Source organism: Pygocentrus nattereri, chromosome 15 (genome assembly GCF_015220715.1).
Source record: "Pygocentrus nattereri isolate fPygNat1 chromosome 15, fPygNat1.pri, whole genome shotgun sequence".
Classification (NCBI taxonomy): Eukaryota; Metazoa; Chordata; class Actinopteri; order Characiformes; family Serrasalmidae; genus Pygocentrus; species Pygocentrus nattereri.
This window is the reverse complement of record NC_051225.1, coordinates 6,575,900-6,595,464: the sequence shown is the minus strand read 5'-3', so window position 1 is coordinate 6,595,464 and position 19,565 is coordinate 6,575,900. Positions and strand designations below refer to the sequence as shown.

Below are 19,565 nucleotides of genomic sequence, written 5' to 3'. Positions count from 1 at the left end.
ATCTGAAAACATCCACAGGTGTTTCTGTCCATCCTTCCACTGTGAGAAGACGACTCGGTGCTGTGGGTCTGAAAGGGTGTGTAGATGATCAAGAAGAACCTCACTGAGAAAAGGAGACGGACACATCAAACAAAGACACTGAACAATGGACAGACCACCCCAGAGTCCAGTTTTTTTTTTCCAGAGTTTTTAAGGCTCTAAATGACATTAAAGCACCACTTACATCACAGAGTTTCTGCCTGTTTATGTTCCAGCAGGTTAGATCTGGAGATACTGACCTTCTGCAACCACCTTCCATAAAATGCAGAAAACATGGAGAGGCTCAGTTATTCTGCTTCTAAACTGTGGAGCTCAATTCACGTTTTATTAGACAGTCAAGCTCAGTGCTCACTTTTAAGAAGCATCTAAAATGTAAAATGTAAAGTACTTTGAGCTGCTGGCATTAAAAGTGCTATTTCCCTCTGGGATCAATAAAGGATTCTGATTCTGATTATATAATTTAAGATTATTGTCATTATTATTATTATATTACTTTTTGACTGGAAATTAAATAAATGAAAGGGGTCTCTGGCTTAATAATCCTTGATTATGAGCAAAACTAATCACTAGACCCCTTCAAGTCAACCATGAAGATGGGCCTCGCAGTATTTATCCCTGACGCAGCAATGAGCACCCAACCCCCAGCCCACCCCCCCTTACCAAATACCCCCATGCTCCTGCCTCTGGGAGTCACAGTGCCATATCTCTCCACCAGGGCTTCCCCTGGGGTGGAGGAGCAGTGGGGACTGGAGCGGCTGGCCATCAGAATTGATTAATGTGCAGAAAAAACTGGAGCAGAGGGATGGGGTGGGGGTGGGTGGTCTGGCTGTGCTGACCTACCTCAGGTCTCAGAGCTTGGGGCATGGGGTCCTGCCACAGCTGGTGCATTCTCAAGGAACAATGGGATCATCATTACTAACTATTATTATTGTCGTTATTATTATAATTATTATTATTATTAATAATAGTAGTAATGGTAGTAGTAGTTGTTGTATACAATACTAAATGACAGTGTCAACAATAGTATCATAGCATTAATAGCCGGTGATATTGATCCTATGATTTCTTACTCTGGGAAGCACCAGCTGTGAGATGACCTCATTATTAATAACAATAGTTATTATAAATTGCTATATTATTAATGGAATGAATAATTAACAATATTTCATATAACATGGTTGTTATTATATGCTTATTATGTAATAATAACAACAATACAAAATTACTATTGTTATGAGTAGCAGTCATTAAAATTGTTTTGATGTTGTTGGCTGTTGTTGATGAAAAAGGATGAAAAATAATGTAAAAAAATGATAACCTTAAACAAAAACATACACATTAGCCTATGTTTAATCCCCACTCAAGCTTCGGCATTTCTTCAGGAATCTAAAGTGGTCCGTGCTGTCATCTCCTTCAGCCCAACTGGAATAATGAGGTTGTGATGATAGCAAAGGGGGGCGTTCCTGTCGCCCAATGGTGGGCGGAGCTGCTCTGTGCCGGTGGTCGGGGCTCTGGAGATCTGACTTGGTAGTTCAGTACGAGACACGAAGCTCAGGGTGTAGAGAAGCTGCTGCATCTGGAGAACCGGGTTTAAGGGCTTTTTCCCACAGTGTGGAGGTAAGAACTCTTCTGGAACTCCATAATGGCATATTTACAATCTTTAGACACTGTAGGGGAGATGATTCAGATTTAGATCAGAGGCGCTTAACAAGTAGTACAAGGGAAAAGTGAATGCGCCTCTTTGGGTGTCCGGCTTTGCTTTTGACTAGGACTTTCACTCACCTGCCCGTGATGAAGTAGTGAGTTTGGGTGAGACTGAGCAGTTTCAGACTCTGACACATCAGTGTGTTGGGATTTATATAGATGTTTTACGGCAAATCTTTTACTAGTTTAAGTGGCAAATTGCATGCAGGCAGGTTAGCGGAGCAGCATACAGCACATATCATTAGTCTCACCCTAAATCAATGAACCCTAACCTTAACAACATGTAATTATACTTTTGACTTCTGTAATATGAAGAAGATTTTGGGATATAGCTCATGTCAAGCAGCTGCTTCGACATTTCCAGTAGCCAAATTCTTGTTGGACAACTTAAACTATAACAAATTTTTATTTTCCTCCTCAATTAAGCATAGTCCACCAATGTTTCAACACCGTAATAAAGAATAAAGAAGATTTTCAGTGCGCCTCTAATCTGCTTTCATTTAAACGTAATGTCATGATATTTATGTGATGTTATTTCTTGTTTACTCACTTGTTTGTTTGTTCCTTTCAGTCTTTTCACAATGTCGTCCCTGGACTTGCTGATATTCTTCCACACTGAGGATTTTTACCTTACCTAGGAGTCTGTACATGACATCACGCCAAAAAAGAATTGGAGTCTAAGCTGCCTTGGTCCACCAGTGCCCCTCAGTGGACTAAAGGGTGGACTGCACAGGTTGTGGATCGTAAAACCATTCAGGCACAGCGGGACCATGGCTGACTCAAAGGAGTTGGACCTGATAGCCAAGCACTACAACTTCACAGGGAAATTCCGCAAAACGGACAAGGAGTCTGGGCTCAAGGCCGACTCTGTGGTGTTCATCATCGTATGTTGCTTCATCATCATGGAGAACGTGCTGGTTCTCCTCACCATTTGGAAGACCAAGAAGTTCCACAAGCCCATGTACTACTTCATTGGGAACTTGGCCCTGTCAGACTTGCTGGCGGGCGTGGTGTACACTGCCAACATCTTGCTCTCAGGAGCCAACACATACAGACTGAGCCCGACGCAGTGGTTTTTCCGGGAGGGCAGCATGTTCGTGGCCCTGGCCGCTTCAGTCTTCAGCTTGTTGGCCATCGCCATCGAGCGTCATCTCACCATGCTGAAGATGAAGCTCCACAACAATGGGAACACGTGGCGCGTCTTCATGCTGATCAGCACGGTGTGGTTCATTGCCGCTATTTTGGGCGGACTGCCTGTCATGGGCTGGAACTGCATCGAGAGCATGAAGAACTGCTCCACTGTGCTGCCACTCTACCACAAGACCTACATCCTCTTCTGCACCACCGTCTTCAGTGTCATCCTCATGGCCATCGTGGTGCTCTATGCTCGTATCTACACCTTGGTGCGCACACGCAGCCGCAAGCTGGTCTTCCGCAAGGTCTCCAATGGCCGCAGTGCTAACAAGAGCTCGGAAAAGTCCATGGCCCTGCTCAAGACCGTCATCATTGTGCTGAGCTGCTTCATCGCCTGCTGGGCACCACTCTTCATCCTCCTGCTTTTGGACGTGGCCTGTGAGATCCGCACCTGCCACATCCTCTATAAGGCTGAGTGGTTCCTGGCCCTGGCTGTCCTCAACTCAGCTATGAACCCGCTCATCTACACACTCACCAGCAACGAGATGCGCCGTGCCTTCATCAAGATGCTGCTGTGCAGCAAGGTGTGCAGCCAGCCTTCCGGCAAGTTCTCCAGGCCCATCATGGGGGCAGAGTTCAGCCGTAGCAAGTCGGACAACTCCTCGCACCCCAACAAGGACGAGCCCGAATACTCACCCAGGGAGACCATTGTGTCCTCGGGGAACATCACCTCCTCTTCTTAAATTGAGGATGTCCAGTTTGAGTCCTGGAGGCTCCGTTCACATTACAAGCATATCGATCCAGATTTTTTTGCTTTGCCTGCTTCTGATCTGGGCGTTCTCATTACAGACTCATGGCCATGCATTGAATATGCATGTTGGACCACATATAAAAGTGGTTAAGATCTGATGTTTGTGTTCACACTACCCAAAAAAAATAACACATTTAGGCAAAAAAACTGATTTGCGCCATTGCAATGTGAACACATCCTTAGCCCTGCGCAATTTGGTGATCCCTGTCAAAACACATCTAATCACTAAACTGTGCTGGACTCCTGGCCTCCAGAACCAGAATTAGACACCCTGTCTTAAAGGGACTGTACATTTCTCCCCGTCCTATGTAGTGAATGTGTATGTGAAGTGTGGATATTTGTCTGGTAGCACGTACAGTGTGTGTACGGGTGGGTTGGATTAGTGCTTGAACTGTTTCTACGCCTTTTATCTTGTGTGAAAATGCCACCGGAAAAGGGCTAAACTGGGAGAAACTGAGATTGAATGAAAAAAATCCAGGAGCCCTTGTGTGAACTGGAAAGTGCTGCTCGTTTTTAAGACTCTTTTTTTTTGCCACTTCTGAAGGACGTCCAGCACTGAACCTCCGTCTTCCTCCGATTCCACAGCGAAAAATAGGGAAGCACTTAACAAACTGCGTAAACTTGATTAATCAGTATTACCCATCGTCCTGTTTTTTCTTTCATGTTGTGCGGAAAACGAAACGAAACCTTGTTCCAGTCCGAGGAACATTTAGAATAGCACTTGTTGTAAAAGTGCTCTTTGAGAGCCATCATAGGCCTTACTGACTCTTCTGATAATGGATTGATTAAAAAAATAGTTTGTTATGCTCATTTGTACCATTTCATGGAAATTAAATTAAAGAAATACAGTAAAAAAAAAAAAAGAAAAAAAAAAGGTACTTGTGTTTCTTTGGCTTAACACGGTGGTCTTAGTGAGATTTATTCAACCCCTGTTTGAGAATGTATTCTGGCCATTTGTTCGATCTCACTTGTACATCAGGTAAACAGTTGTTGTAGACATTCAGTGTACTTGTACAGTAGTTGCCAGTATTAATTTATCTTTGAAAACATGACGTGGACGAGGGTTAGAGGACAATGTATTGTCTATAATTCATGCTCTTATTGTGTTTCTTACCATTATTCTAATAGATCTCAGTACATTGTGTGCTGTAGCTGATGCATGTGGTCTGTTCTTGTCGTCTCCCAACGGAGGCGGCTTTTGCCTTTGCAATGTAACATGGTTCAAATCTATGGAAGTAAGCTGTGGCGGTGGGTCATGCATTATGAATAGATGCAGGGAAAGTGAACCTGAAAACAGAGCCCTTTCTTTCTAATGTCTCCATCGTCGGCCTCCCTGTCAACACAGCGTCTGTGGACCTTAGATGTGGTTCTAAATGTATTGTTTTCAGGAATATGGATCCATTGAGGCCAGCCATGAGCCCATTTTGTCCCTGTTGTTCGTTTTTGCACATTGTAACACCTGTGGTTTAGTTTGTCAATAAATATTTGCTGTAAAAACAAGGCTTTCGAGACTTACTGAAGCAGAACTCTGTGCATGTCCTTATACATAGACACAGCTGTATTTTGTGAAAAACTGGACAACCTGGTCAACCTGGTTTGTTGATTTTTGAAGTGGAAATACTTTAACACATCCTCAAAAGAGAACACACTGAAATGTGATATTTTTCTGCAAATTTTAGTGGATGATTTCTATTTATTTGATGAGTTAAAAAAAAAAAAAAAATATATATATATATATATATATATATATATATATATATGTATATATTATATATGATACCTTAAAGTATTAAATGTGCCATAACTTTTGCACAGGCCACATTTTATGTTTTGGCTTTTCTCAATATGTTAAAATTCTGTAAATAAACAGCAATTCTGCATTAAAATGTGCCAAAGTGTGTATCTGTAGGGGATGTGTTCAGTTACTTTCACTTATAAAACCAACAAAACAGGTCATTTGACTGGGGCACCAAAAATTTTGCATATGTAAATTTGCCTATGTAAATTTCAAGAATCAGCATTATGTGAATATATTTTAAGTGACATCTTCTTTGTGACACATTCTTTGAAATGCATATACAAATATATCTCCCTTTAATATATGAAGCACTTTAGTTCATCAGTTTGCTATGAGCTAAAACGGTTAACATCATCATAGAATAAATACATTGATAACTGAATATATCAGTCTAGACTGAAGGGAAACAACTGGTGCACTACAGTGCTGTACAATAGAACAGCAAGACCACCACCACACCAAAGAAAAATGCTTTACAGTATATGGAATGGACCACATTTGTGCTCAGAGACCGCCATCTGCTGGTTACTGTCTGAAACACAGTTCACACTCCAACATGATAAAACAGGAGCAAATCCATTTCAGTTTGTGATTAACGTGCATTATATGGTTTACCAATTTACTATTAAATGCTTTGCACTTTCCATTGTTACATTTATTACATTTAATTTTTTTTTTATCTCTGCAATTCATATACACTTACTGAGCAGTCACTTTATTAGGTACACCTACCTTGTTTCTACACTTGTCCATTTCATCAGCTCCACTTACTGTATAGCTGCACTCTGTAGTTCTACAGTTACAGACTGTAGTCCATCTGTTAATCTGCATACTCTGTTAGCCCCCTTTTGTCCTGTTCTTCAGTGGTCAGGACCCCCATGGACCCTCACAGAGCAGGTACTATTTGGGTGTTGGTTCACTCTCAGCACTGCAGTAACACTGATGTGGTGGTGTGTTAGTGTGTGCTGTGCTGGTCTGACTGGATCAGACACAGCAGTGCTGCTGGAGTTTTTAAACACTGTGTCCACTCACTGTCCACTCTATTAGACACCCCTACCTTGTCAGTCCACCTTGTAGGTGTAAAGTCAGAGACGACAGCTCATCTGCTGCTGCACAGTTTGTGTTGGTCATCCTCTAGTCCTTCATCAGTGGTCACAGGACGCTGTTGGTTTGATATTTGTGGTTCTCAATCCATCAGCGAGGTGTTTAAACACTCCAGCAGCACTGCTGTGTCTGATCCACTCAGACCAGCACAACACACATTAACACACCACCACCATGTCAGTGTTACTGCAGTACTGAGAATAATCCACCCATACAAATAAAATCTGCTCTGTGGTGGTCCTGTGGGGGTCCTGACCACTGAGGAACAGTGTAAAAAAGGGCTAACAAAGCAAGCAGAGAAACCGCTGGACTACAGACCAGCAGCTGGATCAGCAGGTGTCTGCAAACATTTGGATGGTGCAGATCTAACTGAATTAACCTAACCTGGTTTTAGTTGTATCAGAGTGAGGCCTGACTGACTGCCAGCAGGGCGACTGTACCAGAATTTGAGTGAACTCTAAGCTTGATTTCCAGGTAAGAGTATCACCTGGACAGGCTAATCCAAGCATCCTCCAGTTTGGAGAACTGGAGAGCACTTTACATACATAGCACTCGTTTTTTGCTGCGGAGCTGAATAACGTCCGAGACGTGCTGAGGCAGGGCTTACTGCCTTCTCCAGTCATGCGCGGCCTCATTCTCACAGGAAAACTACAAGCTATCTAATCCAGACATCACCGCACACTCAGCTGAGTTTGTCGAGATAATCTCTTATCCAAATACTCCACAAAAACCACAAGTGAAGACTGTTCAAATATGCTTGTAAACAATTCACAGAACAAATAAAGCGTTTAAAGTAAAATAACCTAAAATAACGAATGCAGATCTTCTATCTAACATCAATCATTGCATTGAAATGACCTTTTCTAAGTTCAGCAAAGTCTTGTTTGTGAATGGAAAGGAAAGAAAAAGGGAAATTAGGAACAATGGAGAACAGAAAACACACACAAGGATGAACAAACCCATACTGAACAGAGCGAAGCACGCCAGACATACAGCCAGCCAACTTTATTCATAGATAGGCTTTAATGATGTTTGTGCCCTTTATGTACCAAAATAGTCATCATTCATTTGTACATGATCATTTTTCAGCCTCTCTTTATTCCTTTCTTACTGTGCCTTTAAGACTAATATATGTAAATGAGCTCCATTCTGATTGGTCTCCCCTCTATTAGGCTTCATTCAAAAAGCAGTCCAGGCTGACATGTTTTCTTATAACTTCAGCATGAATGGGCAGAGTGACTGTAAATGTGTTGATTTTATGACATCACAAAAACAATACAAAATGAGCTGTTTTTGCAGCTTAGTTTCCTTATATGGTCAGCAAGGAGTGGAGTGAATAGTACATTTTGAAACTTTAATAACGTGTATGTACTATATCAAACTATTTATGCCAAAAAAGAAAAAGAAATTCAGTTTTGCACTATAAAGGCCCTTTAAAGTAGTTACATTAACTAACTAGAAGGGCTGCCTGAATACTTTTGGACAGAGTGCTGCTTTTTTGAGCTTGCCTTTTTAAGAAAATAAAAACAGCCTAAATATGACATAAATCTAGGGTCTAAGTATGAAAGCCCATTTCAACCACTGGAAAAAATATGTAGTGATTTAGTAAGTCATAATAACGAGAAAGTTATGAGTTTGTATGTCATAATTATGACTTAGCATCTCATAATTATGACTTAGTATCTTATAATAATGAAATTCAATCTCATAATTATGACTTAGTATCTCATAATGACTTAGTATCTCATAATAATGAAATTCAATCTCATAATTATGACTTAGCAGCTCATAATTATGACTTTATATCTCATAATTATGACTTATATTCACATAATTATAAGCTTTTCTCACTATTATGAGGTTATTATAAGATTATTATAAGATATTAAGACGTAATTATAAGAATTTTTATTATGACTTCCTGAATCCATATATATTTTTCCCAGAGGTAGAAACGGCCTTCCAAGCACAAGCCTATCATGAAGCAAGAAAATTCATTACCTTTCAACCACCTTCCTAAAAAGGCCCACATGAACCTTTAACAATGTCGAACTGACTCAGCAATAAAGATGCAAAGCTCCTACCAAACGCTGACTTTGGCATTTGGGCTGCTGCATTCAGAGCCTATTTCATGTTGTAGCTTTGAATGAGGAGCAGATTTAAGTACAGTTTTCAGTACTTTTATACACACCAAATGCTCACGGTAAACGGGCTAAATGTGGGCTAATGTGTGTGTATGAAATGCCTAAATCTCCAAATTTCGTCAAAGTGACAAAAACATAAAAATGGACTAAAGCTTTATGAACAAAAATGCAACCAAACTACACCCCCACCTTTGCACTTACTGTGGCCTTCGTGCGAAGCATCATGGGAATATGAGTCTTTACATGTCAGCCTTTCCGTTCATATCTGCGTGTGAGGCGGTGTGGAGAAACTACATTTCCCAGAACATATTTTCTGTCACCGTCGGCTCGTTTCACATATGGGGGGGAAAGGCGAGAGACAGAGAGAAATGGAGAAATGGGGAAGAAACAAACAGGGGGCGATGAAGTAAAATGTTAAGCGGTTAAAAGGCAGGGGAGAAGCGCTTAAGTCCTTCTGTACGTGCTGAAAAAGGGGGACGAAAACGAGCTCCGTCGTGTCCGTACGTGTGGAACTTAGTGTGGAACGGGCGAGGCGCCTCCCTGTAGCCGGGTTGCTTGTACGAAGCTCCGGCTAAACGCCGCGCTGCACCGCGCTGTCTTGACCGACCTGGGGGCCACGAGCTTCGGCCACAGTTGTTCGGCGCAGTCGGTCATTAGCATGGCCCCGCTTCTTTTTCGGAGTGGCCTGATAACATTTAGCGTTCACGTTAAATCTATGCAAAGGGATAAAGGCAACTTTAGCCGCCAATTAATCTCGTAACTTACCCTGTTTTTGGAGGGCGAAGTCCAGATAGTAGCCATAAACAAAAAGTGCCGAAAAATTGTGTTTGAGATTAAACAAGGTAAGTAGTAGACTTAAATAAGCTGCTTGTGTAATATATTTCCTTTACTATGGCATAACTTGGCTTTAAAAGCTTAAAGACAAAGGCAAAATCATGTAATGATGACTTTTTGAACTTTACACGTGTTGTTACTCTTATTATTTATTATAACGATGTAATTCCATGTAATGTCAGCGCTATAATGATTTCTCTCCATGGCTGTTTTCCAGTGTGGTCCACCTGCTCTGCAGTTTTGTGTTTTCTCGTGTGAAATACCTGATTTTAGCTCGATTAGATCACTAGCCGATGATTTGACAAGGAAAAAAGACCAAATTGTCTTTTTGGTGGGCTACAGCAGTGGTCCTCAGTCCTGATCCTGCTGCGGCCCTGCATATTTTGGTGTATAAAGCCCTTTACAAGCGCTTCCTGAGATGAAGTGAGTGAGTTTGAGCAGAAAAAGCTCTGAAGGACCAGTTTCCTTGACCCAGATTAATCCTAACCCTGGCCTAAAAAGAGTTTACAGTATTGATTTATTACTGCCTTTGCACTTTAGTCCAAAACTAGGCTTAATCCAAGTTTGAGAAAATTGGCCCCTGAAATGTGCGGGGCAAGGGTACTCCCAGACTTCAAATGACTGATTTACACTATGTTTACAGTACCGACTGGTATACACTGCTTTAATTTGATTGCAGCCTCACAAAGTATTCTCCTGCATCAGCTTTTAGCAGCACCCAGAAGGCAGTCCGCATGGAGCGAGCAGGCAGTATCCAGCTGGACATTCCCGACTTCAGCAACTCCGTTCTCTCTCACCTGAATCAGTTGCGCATGCAAGGCCGCCTGTGCGACATCGTGGTCAATGTGCAGGGCCAGAGCTTCCGTGCTCATAAAGTGGTCCTGGCTGCCAGCTCCCCTTACTTCAGGGACCACATGTCACTTAGCGAGATGAGCACGGTGTCGCTGTCTGTGATCCGGAACCCGTCCGTGTTCGAGCAGCTCCTGTCTTTCTGCTACACCGGCCGCTTGTGTCTGCAGCTGGCTGACATCATTAGCTACCTGACGGCGGCCAGCTTCCTCCAGATGCAGCACATCATTGATCGCTGCACGCAGATTTTAGAGGGCATCCACTTTAAGATAAGCTTGGCTGATGTGGAAGAGGAGCTGACAGGCTCTCAGGCCCACAGGAGTGCCAGCCGGACCATCGAGTCTGAAAGGGGCGGAGCTACGCTTGGAGGCTCCCGCTCACTCAGTCCCAGGCACAGTGGCTCTAGGGTGATCACCACCCACAGTGCTGCCGGAGGGGTTCTAGACATCCGAGACATCAGGGAGGTCCGTGAGGTGAGTCCGTCTGGAGAATCCATGAGCCCACAGGTGGTGGAGCACAGTGGCCTGGGCGCCGAGGCCTCGGTGGGGAAGGAGCCCATACTGCGCATTAACCGGGCGGGCCAGTGGTATGTGGAGACGGGACCTGAAGTAGAGAGGGGCGGCGAGGAGGCAGTGCGCGTTGTGGAAGGTCTGCGCATCAAGACGGAGCGGATGGAGGAGTGGATTGGGGCGGAGACTCAGGCTTCGGCAGAGGAGGGCAGCGGGGCGGAAGAGGGGCCCACCATGATGATTGACACCTCAGGACGCAGCACACTGGTGCAGGAGGGCTTTGTCACCGGGGCTTCCAGAGCCAAGAGCTCCCAGCCCTCCAGCAGCTTCAGCGAGTCTGAGAGGTGAGTTGTTGGAATGCTTTAGGCTATTGGCTCCCAATTCTGGTCCTGGGGGAACCCCTTCCCTGCATATAAAGCACCTAATCCAATTCATCAGCTAAATACCATGACCTTTGTGTGTTGAAATGCGTGTTTTGGAGAATGTGCACAGCGGGGGGTTCTTCTTTAGAATCCACAATTTTAGGCTACATTCACATTCCAGACTGGTTTTTGCTCAGATAAAGTGTGTCTGGCCTGATCTTTCTGCCTTATAATTTACATTTTAATTTACTTGCTTCTGTCCACACCTGCACTGGATGATGACCACAAAATACAGTAAAATAAACACACATGAAATTGTCTGTCCGTTCTCAAAGTCCAGTCTAGTACATGTTTTTGTGTTCACACACAAAACTATTAACTATTGCTATGCAAGAGTACGTTAATGGGGAGATCATGGCTATATCTGGCTTCTGTTTGAGCCGTATTGTGTGGGTATATGAAAGGTATGATAGCGGCGGTCTGTGTGTCTTGCAGGTTTAGCCCAACAGGCAGCGTGGTGGTGATGGCCGAAAGACCTAGGGCCAAAAGTGAGTCTCCAGGAAGAGTGGACGACCAGAGACATCCCACTTCTCAGGTACAGAAACATAGTCATGAGCTCTATAGCTCAAAAACGGTTATCATGCTGTTCTGATAACTGGGTCACAATACATGTATTAAACAAGCACAAATTTCATAGTCCTTATTAATCTTGGACCATAATGTAAATATAGATGTTTGTAGAATTATCTCAGTAAATGGTATCATTGTGATTAAATTTCAGTTATAAAGTGCTTCTTATGATCACTTCAGAGCCATAGCTTATAGCTGGGGTCATCATTCATACCCACACAGGGCTGGTTTGGGTGCATGTTTTCATTCTAAACAAGCAGGAGCTCATTTGAGTCTGCTCTTTAAATCAGTTAGTTTCAGTCTTTGAACCGTTGCACCTGCTTTGCTGGAATGAAAACCTGTAGCCACATGCATAATTTTCATTTTCCCTGACAGTAACATAATTCCCATGTAATTACCAGCTGGCATGTAACACTTAACATTCAATGTTTGTTTGGTTAATAACCAGAAAATTGCAAAACTGGTCCAGTGAGTTCTCATCAACATTCGTGACACTTAAGCCGGGGTTACACAATATGACTTTACCCTGATTTTAGCCCCAATTCTCAGTCTGGCTGAGTCTGTGCAAGCTAGCTGTAGTCTGCAGGTTTGTAGGTCAGTCAGAGTAGACAGTTGGAGAGAGAATCGAGCCATGTGTGAGGGGCGCAGACTCCCGATTTTTGGCCTTCCGATCACGTTTCAGATCGGTTGTGTTTGTCAAACGTTTTTTTTCTACCCGACTCTGATTGTAATCTAGTGTAAACTGAACAACGACTCAATCTAAAGGGACTCCTGCAGCCAATGAAAACTTAGACCATGAAAGAAGAAAATACAACAATTAAACAAACAAAAAAGGCGAAGTCACTCCTGTCAAGAGTTCAAGGCATGAGTACAGTCGAGTTGTACATAATTGTAAAAAAAAATCATGTTTTTACCTGCTTCCTCTTTACTGTGTCAGTGCAAACAGTAGCAGTCGCGAGCCACTTCATGTTTGTTTATTTGCGTCTCCTAGTAACGGGCCAATGAGTGAGTTTGCACAAGTTGTGTTCGGTTCAGCACCGTCTTAAAAGTTAAGTAGTGTGTGATTCCTAATTGTTTAGTGTTTGAATTGTTTAGTGTGGGATGCCCAGTCTTTTTATAATCTGTTAAGACTTTAAAAGTCATGTAGTGTACCTACAGCTTTATCTCTGTTGGCTCATTAGCTCATCTGAAGAGGCAGCCTCCATTACTCATTCAACACAAAAACCTTCCTACATCATTTTCACGTCCCTGGTTTTTACAAGAAACTGGCAAAAACCTTTTAAACATTTTCCTGAATACCAGTAGCTTCACAGGAAAAGTCATTTTGTAGTAGTGCTAAAGCTCGTGGAAACATGAGCGATTTGACAAATAAACGCTGCAGTAAAAAGTTTTAGGAGCCTTGGCCATGTTACTTTTTGGACATATGCCAGGTTTCCTCACATAAGCCAGTACATGTTGTGGATTATTAGTGGATTTTGAAGCGTTGTTCTTTCTGTGAAGGCCTCTGCTACAGTATTAATAACTAAGCTCCTACACATCCTGGAAGTTTTGGGATTAAATTTGGGATAAAATGGAAGATGTTGAGCCATTAAGCCACTAAGATTGCCTATTTCAACATATTCTTTCTTGCGTACTTTGGCATATTTTGGCTGCGCATGCTTAGTTTGAGCATTTAGTCTTACTAATTGTAAACTGTAGTGCTACAGTGTCACATGTGGACAGTAGAATAAAGCTACCTTAGTTTACACACACCAGTTTCTTGCATGTCACATTCAATTCTTTTATTTTAGTAGAACTGTGATCCGACGATTATTGATTAACATTAAGGCCAAACATTTGTTAAGGATGTCTGAAGTTGTGTGTCATTTTAAGATGAGCAACAGCTGTCCTGTGCATCAGTCATGGAAATTGTCTTGGAATTTGTCCTGGAAAGTTATTTCCTACAAAGAGTGGGAAACCTGAGTAAGTATAGCTGCGACTCATGACTGGAGCTTTAAGCAGAAAACAGATTAGGTTCTTTTGTACTACATTTCCATGCAAACTATGTACATGAATAGTGAATAAAATAAATAAAAGCAAAACATGTTGATGCCAATGCACATCTGTGCAGAGCACGCTGGATTGGCTTGATTCAGTTCGAAACCTTGTGTTCACCTCTCGCAGGGCTGATGTTGATAAGCTCTTGCTGAGACCCTTTTGCATAATGCAGAAGGCAATCTGAAATTTGCTCAGCAAACAAGCATTTTAATGCATATGGTACAGTTTATGGTTATCTGCATATTGTATGCACATACATTTCCCACCATGTAGGGTGTCTTAGTTTTGCACTACAACATAGAAGTGAATGGAAGCTTATACCTCACCAATCATCAGCATGCTAACTGCATGCCCAGCTCACGCTTGCCTCACACTGTGTCGCATAGATAAGTAACCAAATATAGATTAAATAGCACAGTGATGTCTGCAAAAATGTACAAAAGTACAGGCACAATTTAGACTGCAGCTTTCGCCTGGGTAATAGGTGTGAGCTGATTGATTGGTATTGAGAATCACTGAAAGGTTGCACTGGTTGCGATTGCCGATCAAGGTGGACAGTTTAATTGCTTGAAAATGTACCGTTTAAGGATAAAGTAAACCAGTTTTGCCTTGTAACCTGTGCTTTCTTTTAATGCATAGCTCATGTCCTTTATTCAACCTGATATTTTGTCTGACTTCAGAATACAACGAGCAGAAAAAATTTAGCATTGTCTTGCTTGTTAAGCAGACTTTTGTTGTAGCCACACACACACAGAACATCTTCCCTTACGAAACATGAACGTGAGTTGAAATTGGATGTTTTTGATTACATCAAGGTTGAAAACAAAAAAGACAAATTTAGTACAGCTCAGCTTAATAGCTTAATAACAACTAGTCTACAGTAACAGTCACCTTTAGGCTAGTCTCAGCCTCAGATGCTCTAACCACACAGAAACAGTCTCTGATGTCTTTTGCGCACAAAATGGGTCACAAGTACTGGGTTTTCTCAGATGCATTCTTTATTGCCTATATCAGGGGTTTGGCTCTGGAGCTGCTTGCAGCTCTGTTTCTTCCCTGTTGTGGCTCCACAGAAGAATTAGAGTTTTCGGTAAAATTAAAATAGTCCGGCTTTGCAGTAAAATAAAGCTCTGCTGTTCTAACACAGTTTTTAACAGTAAATGTTCTTAAACGCTGGAGTTAAAGTAGCCTATAACTGCTCATTAACCAACCTTGACCCTGAAGATCGGCACACAGACTGCTGGTCACCATAGCAACAGAGACAACACCTAGCATCTCACCTAGGAGACGAACTGAGAGATTTGTATTTATAATCACTCCAGCTGGTTTTCTGATACGTTTAATCTGCAATGAAAAAACTGTCAAACACTAAACGTCAAGGAGCTGAAGTCAGTTACACGTTCACCAGCTTCTTGTTCGAATTTTTCCGTTCCAGTTTAAAAGGAGCAGCTTTTACAATTTGGCGCCTCATTTAAGGAGAAACTGTAAAATTTGAATGAGAAGCTGGTGAATGAGAAGCTGGTGAATGAGAAGCTGGTGAATGAGAAGCTGACATTAGCCTCGTGAAAAGTTGAATATTGAGAGACATTTTACAAGAAACTGTTCTTCTTTTGCGGAAAAGTTTCCTGCTAGAGATGCGATAAATGCAGCTATAGCTGAGCTAAAGCTTGAAGCAGAGCGAAGTACGTCTGTGTTTTCGTTTTTCAGCCTATGTTAGTACATTAGAACATACTGAGACAAATTTACAGCCAAGATGGTAAAATGGCCATAAAATGTTGTGGCTCCCGAAGTGGTTAGAGTTTTGTTGAAAGGACAAAATGGCACTTCTTAATATTTGGGTTGCTGACCCCTGGTCTGTACTCAAGTCCATGTATACACACTTACTTAGTCTTTATCATTAAAATGGCCTTCTCCTGAGAAGATGATTTGCAAATCCTTTTCAACCTATATTCAATTGAATACACTACAAAGACAAGATATTTAATGTTCAAACGGATAAACTTTATTGTTTTTTGCAAATATTCACTCAATTTGAATTTGATGCCTGCAACACGTTCCAAAGAAGTTGGGACAGGGGCGTGTTTACCACTGTGTTACATCACCTTGTGGGACTACCTGTAGGCTAAGTTTACACATTACTGTTTAGCTTTTGAACATCGGGAGAACAAGGCTTAGTAAAAGAGCAGAAACAAGCAAGGACATCTTTCTCCAGCGTAGTAAGGCTTCTCTGTACTTCACCAGCAATGCTGAAAGGGTTATTGGTGGATAGTGCTGAGGATATCAATCAAGTGAGTTCTAAATCTGTACGAGAGTTTGGAGTAGCCCCTTAATGAATATTCATTCATTAGACATGTAAAGTCTTGTACATTTTTTTTCCCCACCAAACTGCCAAGGTGTGGCTTTAATGGCAGCAACCGAAGGTTATTCTCTTGTTTATTCTCCTTTCTCTTCTACAGGGAGAGGAGCCTGCTGTGTTCGACATGGGCGGCTATGAGGAGTACCTGCGGGAACAGGTGGGTGACCGCTGGTTCCGTTACAATCCGCGCCTCACCTGTATCTACTGCTGCAAGTCCTTCAACCAGAAGGGCAGCCTGGACCGTCACATGCGTCTGCATATGGGCATCACGCCCTTCGTGTGCCGCATGTGCGGGAAGAAGTACACGCGTAAAGACCAGCTGGAGTACCACATCCGCAAGCACACAGGCAACAAGCCCTTCCACTGCCACGTTTGTGGGAAAAGCTTCCCCTTCCAGGCCATCCTGAACCAGCACTTCCGCAAGAATCATCCGGGCTGCACTCCGCAGGAGGTGTCCCACAGCGCCTCACCAGAGACCACCACCGTCACGTCCCGCGGCGGCCAGAATGAGGATGAGTCGCCCATCCAGGAGGATGCCGAAGGCAACGGGGCAGGAGGCAGAGGGGGCGGAGCTTCGTCCTTCGGCGAAGGGGTCCAGCCATCTGTTTCTACCACTGGGCCCGACTGAAGGGGCTCAGTGGAGGTGGGGGGAGCGGGTTGGGGTGGGGTGGGGGCTGGTAGTGATGATGGGCACGGAGATTAAAACGGGAAGTTTTCCCCGCGTCCCGCCGTTCGCACTGAGCATGTGCAGAGGGCATCGAGTGGCTCTCTGACTGCTTGGAAAGCTGCTGTCAGTAAATACAATAATGGATGTAACAAAACAAAAAATGGGGAGAGGGGGGTTCAGCTGAATCTGACTCACTACCTACACAAACGGTGGGTCTTATCATATTTTTTTTCTTTTTGTTTTTTCTTTCAACTCTAGAAAACGAGACAACAAAACAAATGCAAAGACCAGTTTGCTAGAAAAACTAGAGAATACTAGTGTTCTTTAGGTATTTATGAAATATCTGCGCTTTAAACCGCATCTACCTTCACCGTACAAACTGAACCGTAAACGTCAACAAAAATGAAGATAAGCCACACTCCAACAACCTCACACACCACTGGATGCAGTGATTTCTGTTTGTTTCTGTTTTTGCCTTTCCTGTCTTTTATATGTTAGGTTTTTTTTTTATATTTTTTGTACAACTGAACAGTGAAGCTTCAGAATTCAGGACAAAAAAAAAAACGATGTTGTAGTTATGATTTGGTCAAATTGTGTTAAAATTGCCAAACTTCTCTGTGCCAGATGGTGATTATGGAAAAAAAGAGGATACTCCAGTCCTCGGTCACTTTGCCTTGAGACAATCTTAATAAATTAGCCTGGGGTTTGACGCTGCTACTGCTCCCCAGCTCTAGCTAGGCTAGAAAAACGGGTTCTGTTCTGTGTTAGGGCCCCCTCAGGTCTGATCTCGCGTCAGATTCCTAATTTGTTTATTGTGCCAACTTGGCTTGTCATAAAATTCTTATGTTTGCGATTAGTGCATAGGCCGAATAAAGACATCATTAGCCGTTGTACTGTTCAGGTTAACGTAATTAGCAGTCGCATTAAGTGATATTAACTTTCTCAGTGGTTAGACTGATATTGCCATGTGGAAAGAAAAGGACAAAAAAGATAGCAATGATTGCTTGTTTGTTTGTTTGTTTATTTGTAATCTTCCCTGTTATGGCCTTTTTTTCTTTTTTCATTTTTGTACATTTCCAGACTCCAAAAACCAGCTGCTGAATGTTAATACAGTAATATAGAAAACAGGAAAGTCTTCAACCTCAGATAAGCTACAGTACCACTCAGTTACCTCTCACTCATCACTACGCAATACAGATCTGTTACATGCAGATTGGTGGATGCACTCAGCTCAATTTCATAATGTTTTTATTTTTCCTCCTTTTTTGTATGTTTTACCTTTTTTTTTTTCTTCTTTTTTTTTCTCTCTTCCTTTTTTAATAAGTGAACTGTCTCTCTGACCTGCTCTGTTGCTCTGACTGGTTTGTTAGAGCTGAAGGGAGCAGGTCGTTTTTAGTGGGTTTTTAGCCTTTAGCCTTTGTTTTGTTCTGTTGCGGCACGTCAAAGAAAATCGGAGTCGGAGCCGAACAAAAAGCAGGACACGCGCCGCACTCGTCCGTGCTATGCTGCGTGTGCGTGGGACGGATAGGGAAGTTTTATTTGCGGAAATGCCACGGAATGACTGTGAGTTTTAGGATTTCCCATTATCAGAGAGGAGAGCACTTTAAACACGGGGTCCGGCGGGTTTTTCCCCCACTCGACTCAAGAACAGATGTTTCCAGCTGGTGCTATGATTTAACGGATTTAATGACAGGAGCTCTCGGGAACCAAAGGAAATGTATCATAGATGCTATACCTCTGACACTAGGTGGAAGACGAGGATTTAAAAAAAGAGATTACATCCGACACTTCTAAAGAGTGGGCGGGCGGGCGGGGGGGTTTGTTTTCTTTAAAATATCTACTATATATCACTTATGCATATATAGACAAATTTGTATCTGTAAAAAAAAAAAATGAAATAAGATGCAGTGTCTAAGATGATGGAGGAGAAAAAATAACGTTGTTAGGCTGTTATGGAGGATGGGTTTTGGTTGGTTTTGTTTTTTATTTTTTTATTTTTTTTTTAGGCTGTGAATCACACACGGTTGTGACCATTTGTTTCCCTAAGGAACGAGAAGAGAAACAGCTACTGATATTTACAATGGAACGCACCTCTTATGAATACAGGTCAGGACTTCTCAGACTTTTACCTTTTTTTTTTCTTTTTTTTGGTTTGTTTCTTGGCTTGCGTGAACACAGGTCAACACCTTTTACAAATATCAGGAACTTTGTGTTCACTCTGGATGTTTACCTTCGTTTCCATACCAGGCCGTTCGACGTGAGCCGTAGAGCTTGCGGTTAACTTCACTTCACAAGTGCAGCAAATTAAAACACACAAAAAATAAGAGAAAAACACGAACATCTCCTCGACTCAGTGTAAATACCTATGCCTCAGAAGTGGTAGCAACAAAAAAAACTGTCATTGCAGCATCAGTGTATATTAACTGAAGCCAGGTCAATGTAAAAGCATGCTGGTGTTGCAGGTTCGTTTTTACTCCAGTGCGACCTCATGAGAACAGCCAAGATAGATTAAGACTTTATTCCCATCATAATCATGACGGAGTATGAAACAATATTATGAAAACTATGAAATACATTTTTTTTTTTTTGT

At 42.3% G+C, this 19,565-nt stretch overlaps 2 protein-coding genes and 1 long non-coding RNA gene across 4 annotated transcripts; 2 read left to right on the top strand and 1 right to left on the bottom strand.

Moving 5' to 3' along the window:
• Nucleotides 1-232: 232 nt before the first annotated feature.
• On the bottom strand, nucleotides 233-2,352 carry LOC119265276. Its single transcript, XR_005131552.1, has 3 exons — nucleotides 2,294-2,352; nucleotides 1,375-1,706; nucleotides 233-291 (listed from the first exon to the last, which is right to left on the bottom strand). It is a non-coding gene; the product is annotated as an uncharacterized LOC119265276 (long non-coding RNA).
• Nucleotides 2,353-2,450: 98 nt separating this feature from the next.
• Nucleotides 2,451-4,623, top strand: s1pr1 (sphingosine-1-phosphate receptor 1). Its single transcript, XM_017701261.2, has one exon. It carries the CDS (start codon nucleotides 2,514-2,516, stop codon nucleotides 3,618-3,620), a length of 1,107 nt encoding a protein of 368 aa, XP_017556750.1. The 5' UTR covers nucleotides 2,451-2,513; the 3' UTR covers nucleotides 3,621-4,623.
• A 4,183-nt stretch (nucleotides 4,624-8,806) lies between these two features.
• zbtb37 (zinc finger and BTB domain containing 37) lies at nucleotides 8,807-16,936 on the top strand. 2 transcript variants are annotated; one of them, XM_017701232.2, is made up of 4 exons: nucleotides 8,807-9,576; nucleotides 10,274-11,270; nucleotides 11,784-11,883; nucleotides 16,409-16,936. In XM_017701232.2, exons 2-4 carry the CDS (start codon nucleotides 10,303-10,305, stop codon nucleotides 16,934-16,936), a joined length of 1,596 nt encoding a protein of 531 aa, XP_017556721.1. In that variant the 5' UTR covers nucleotides 8,807-9,576; nucleotides 10,274-10,302. The 2 variants fall into 2 exon arrangements, with proteins under 2 accessions (XP_017556721.1, XP_037401107.1); XM_037545210.1 differs by having other exon boundaries at nucleotides 10,248-11,270.
• The last annotated feature ends 2,629 nt before the right edge of the window (nucleotides 16,937-19,565 follow it).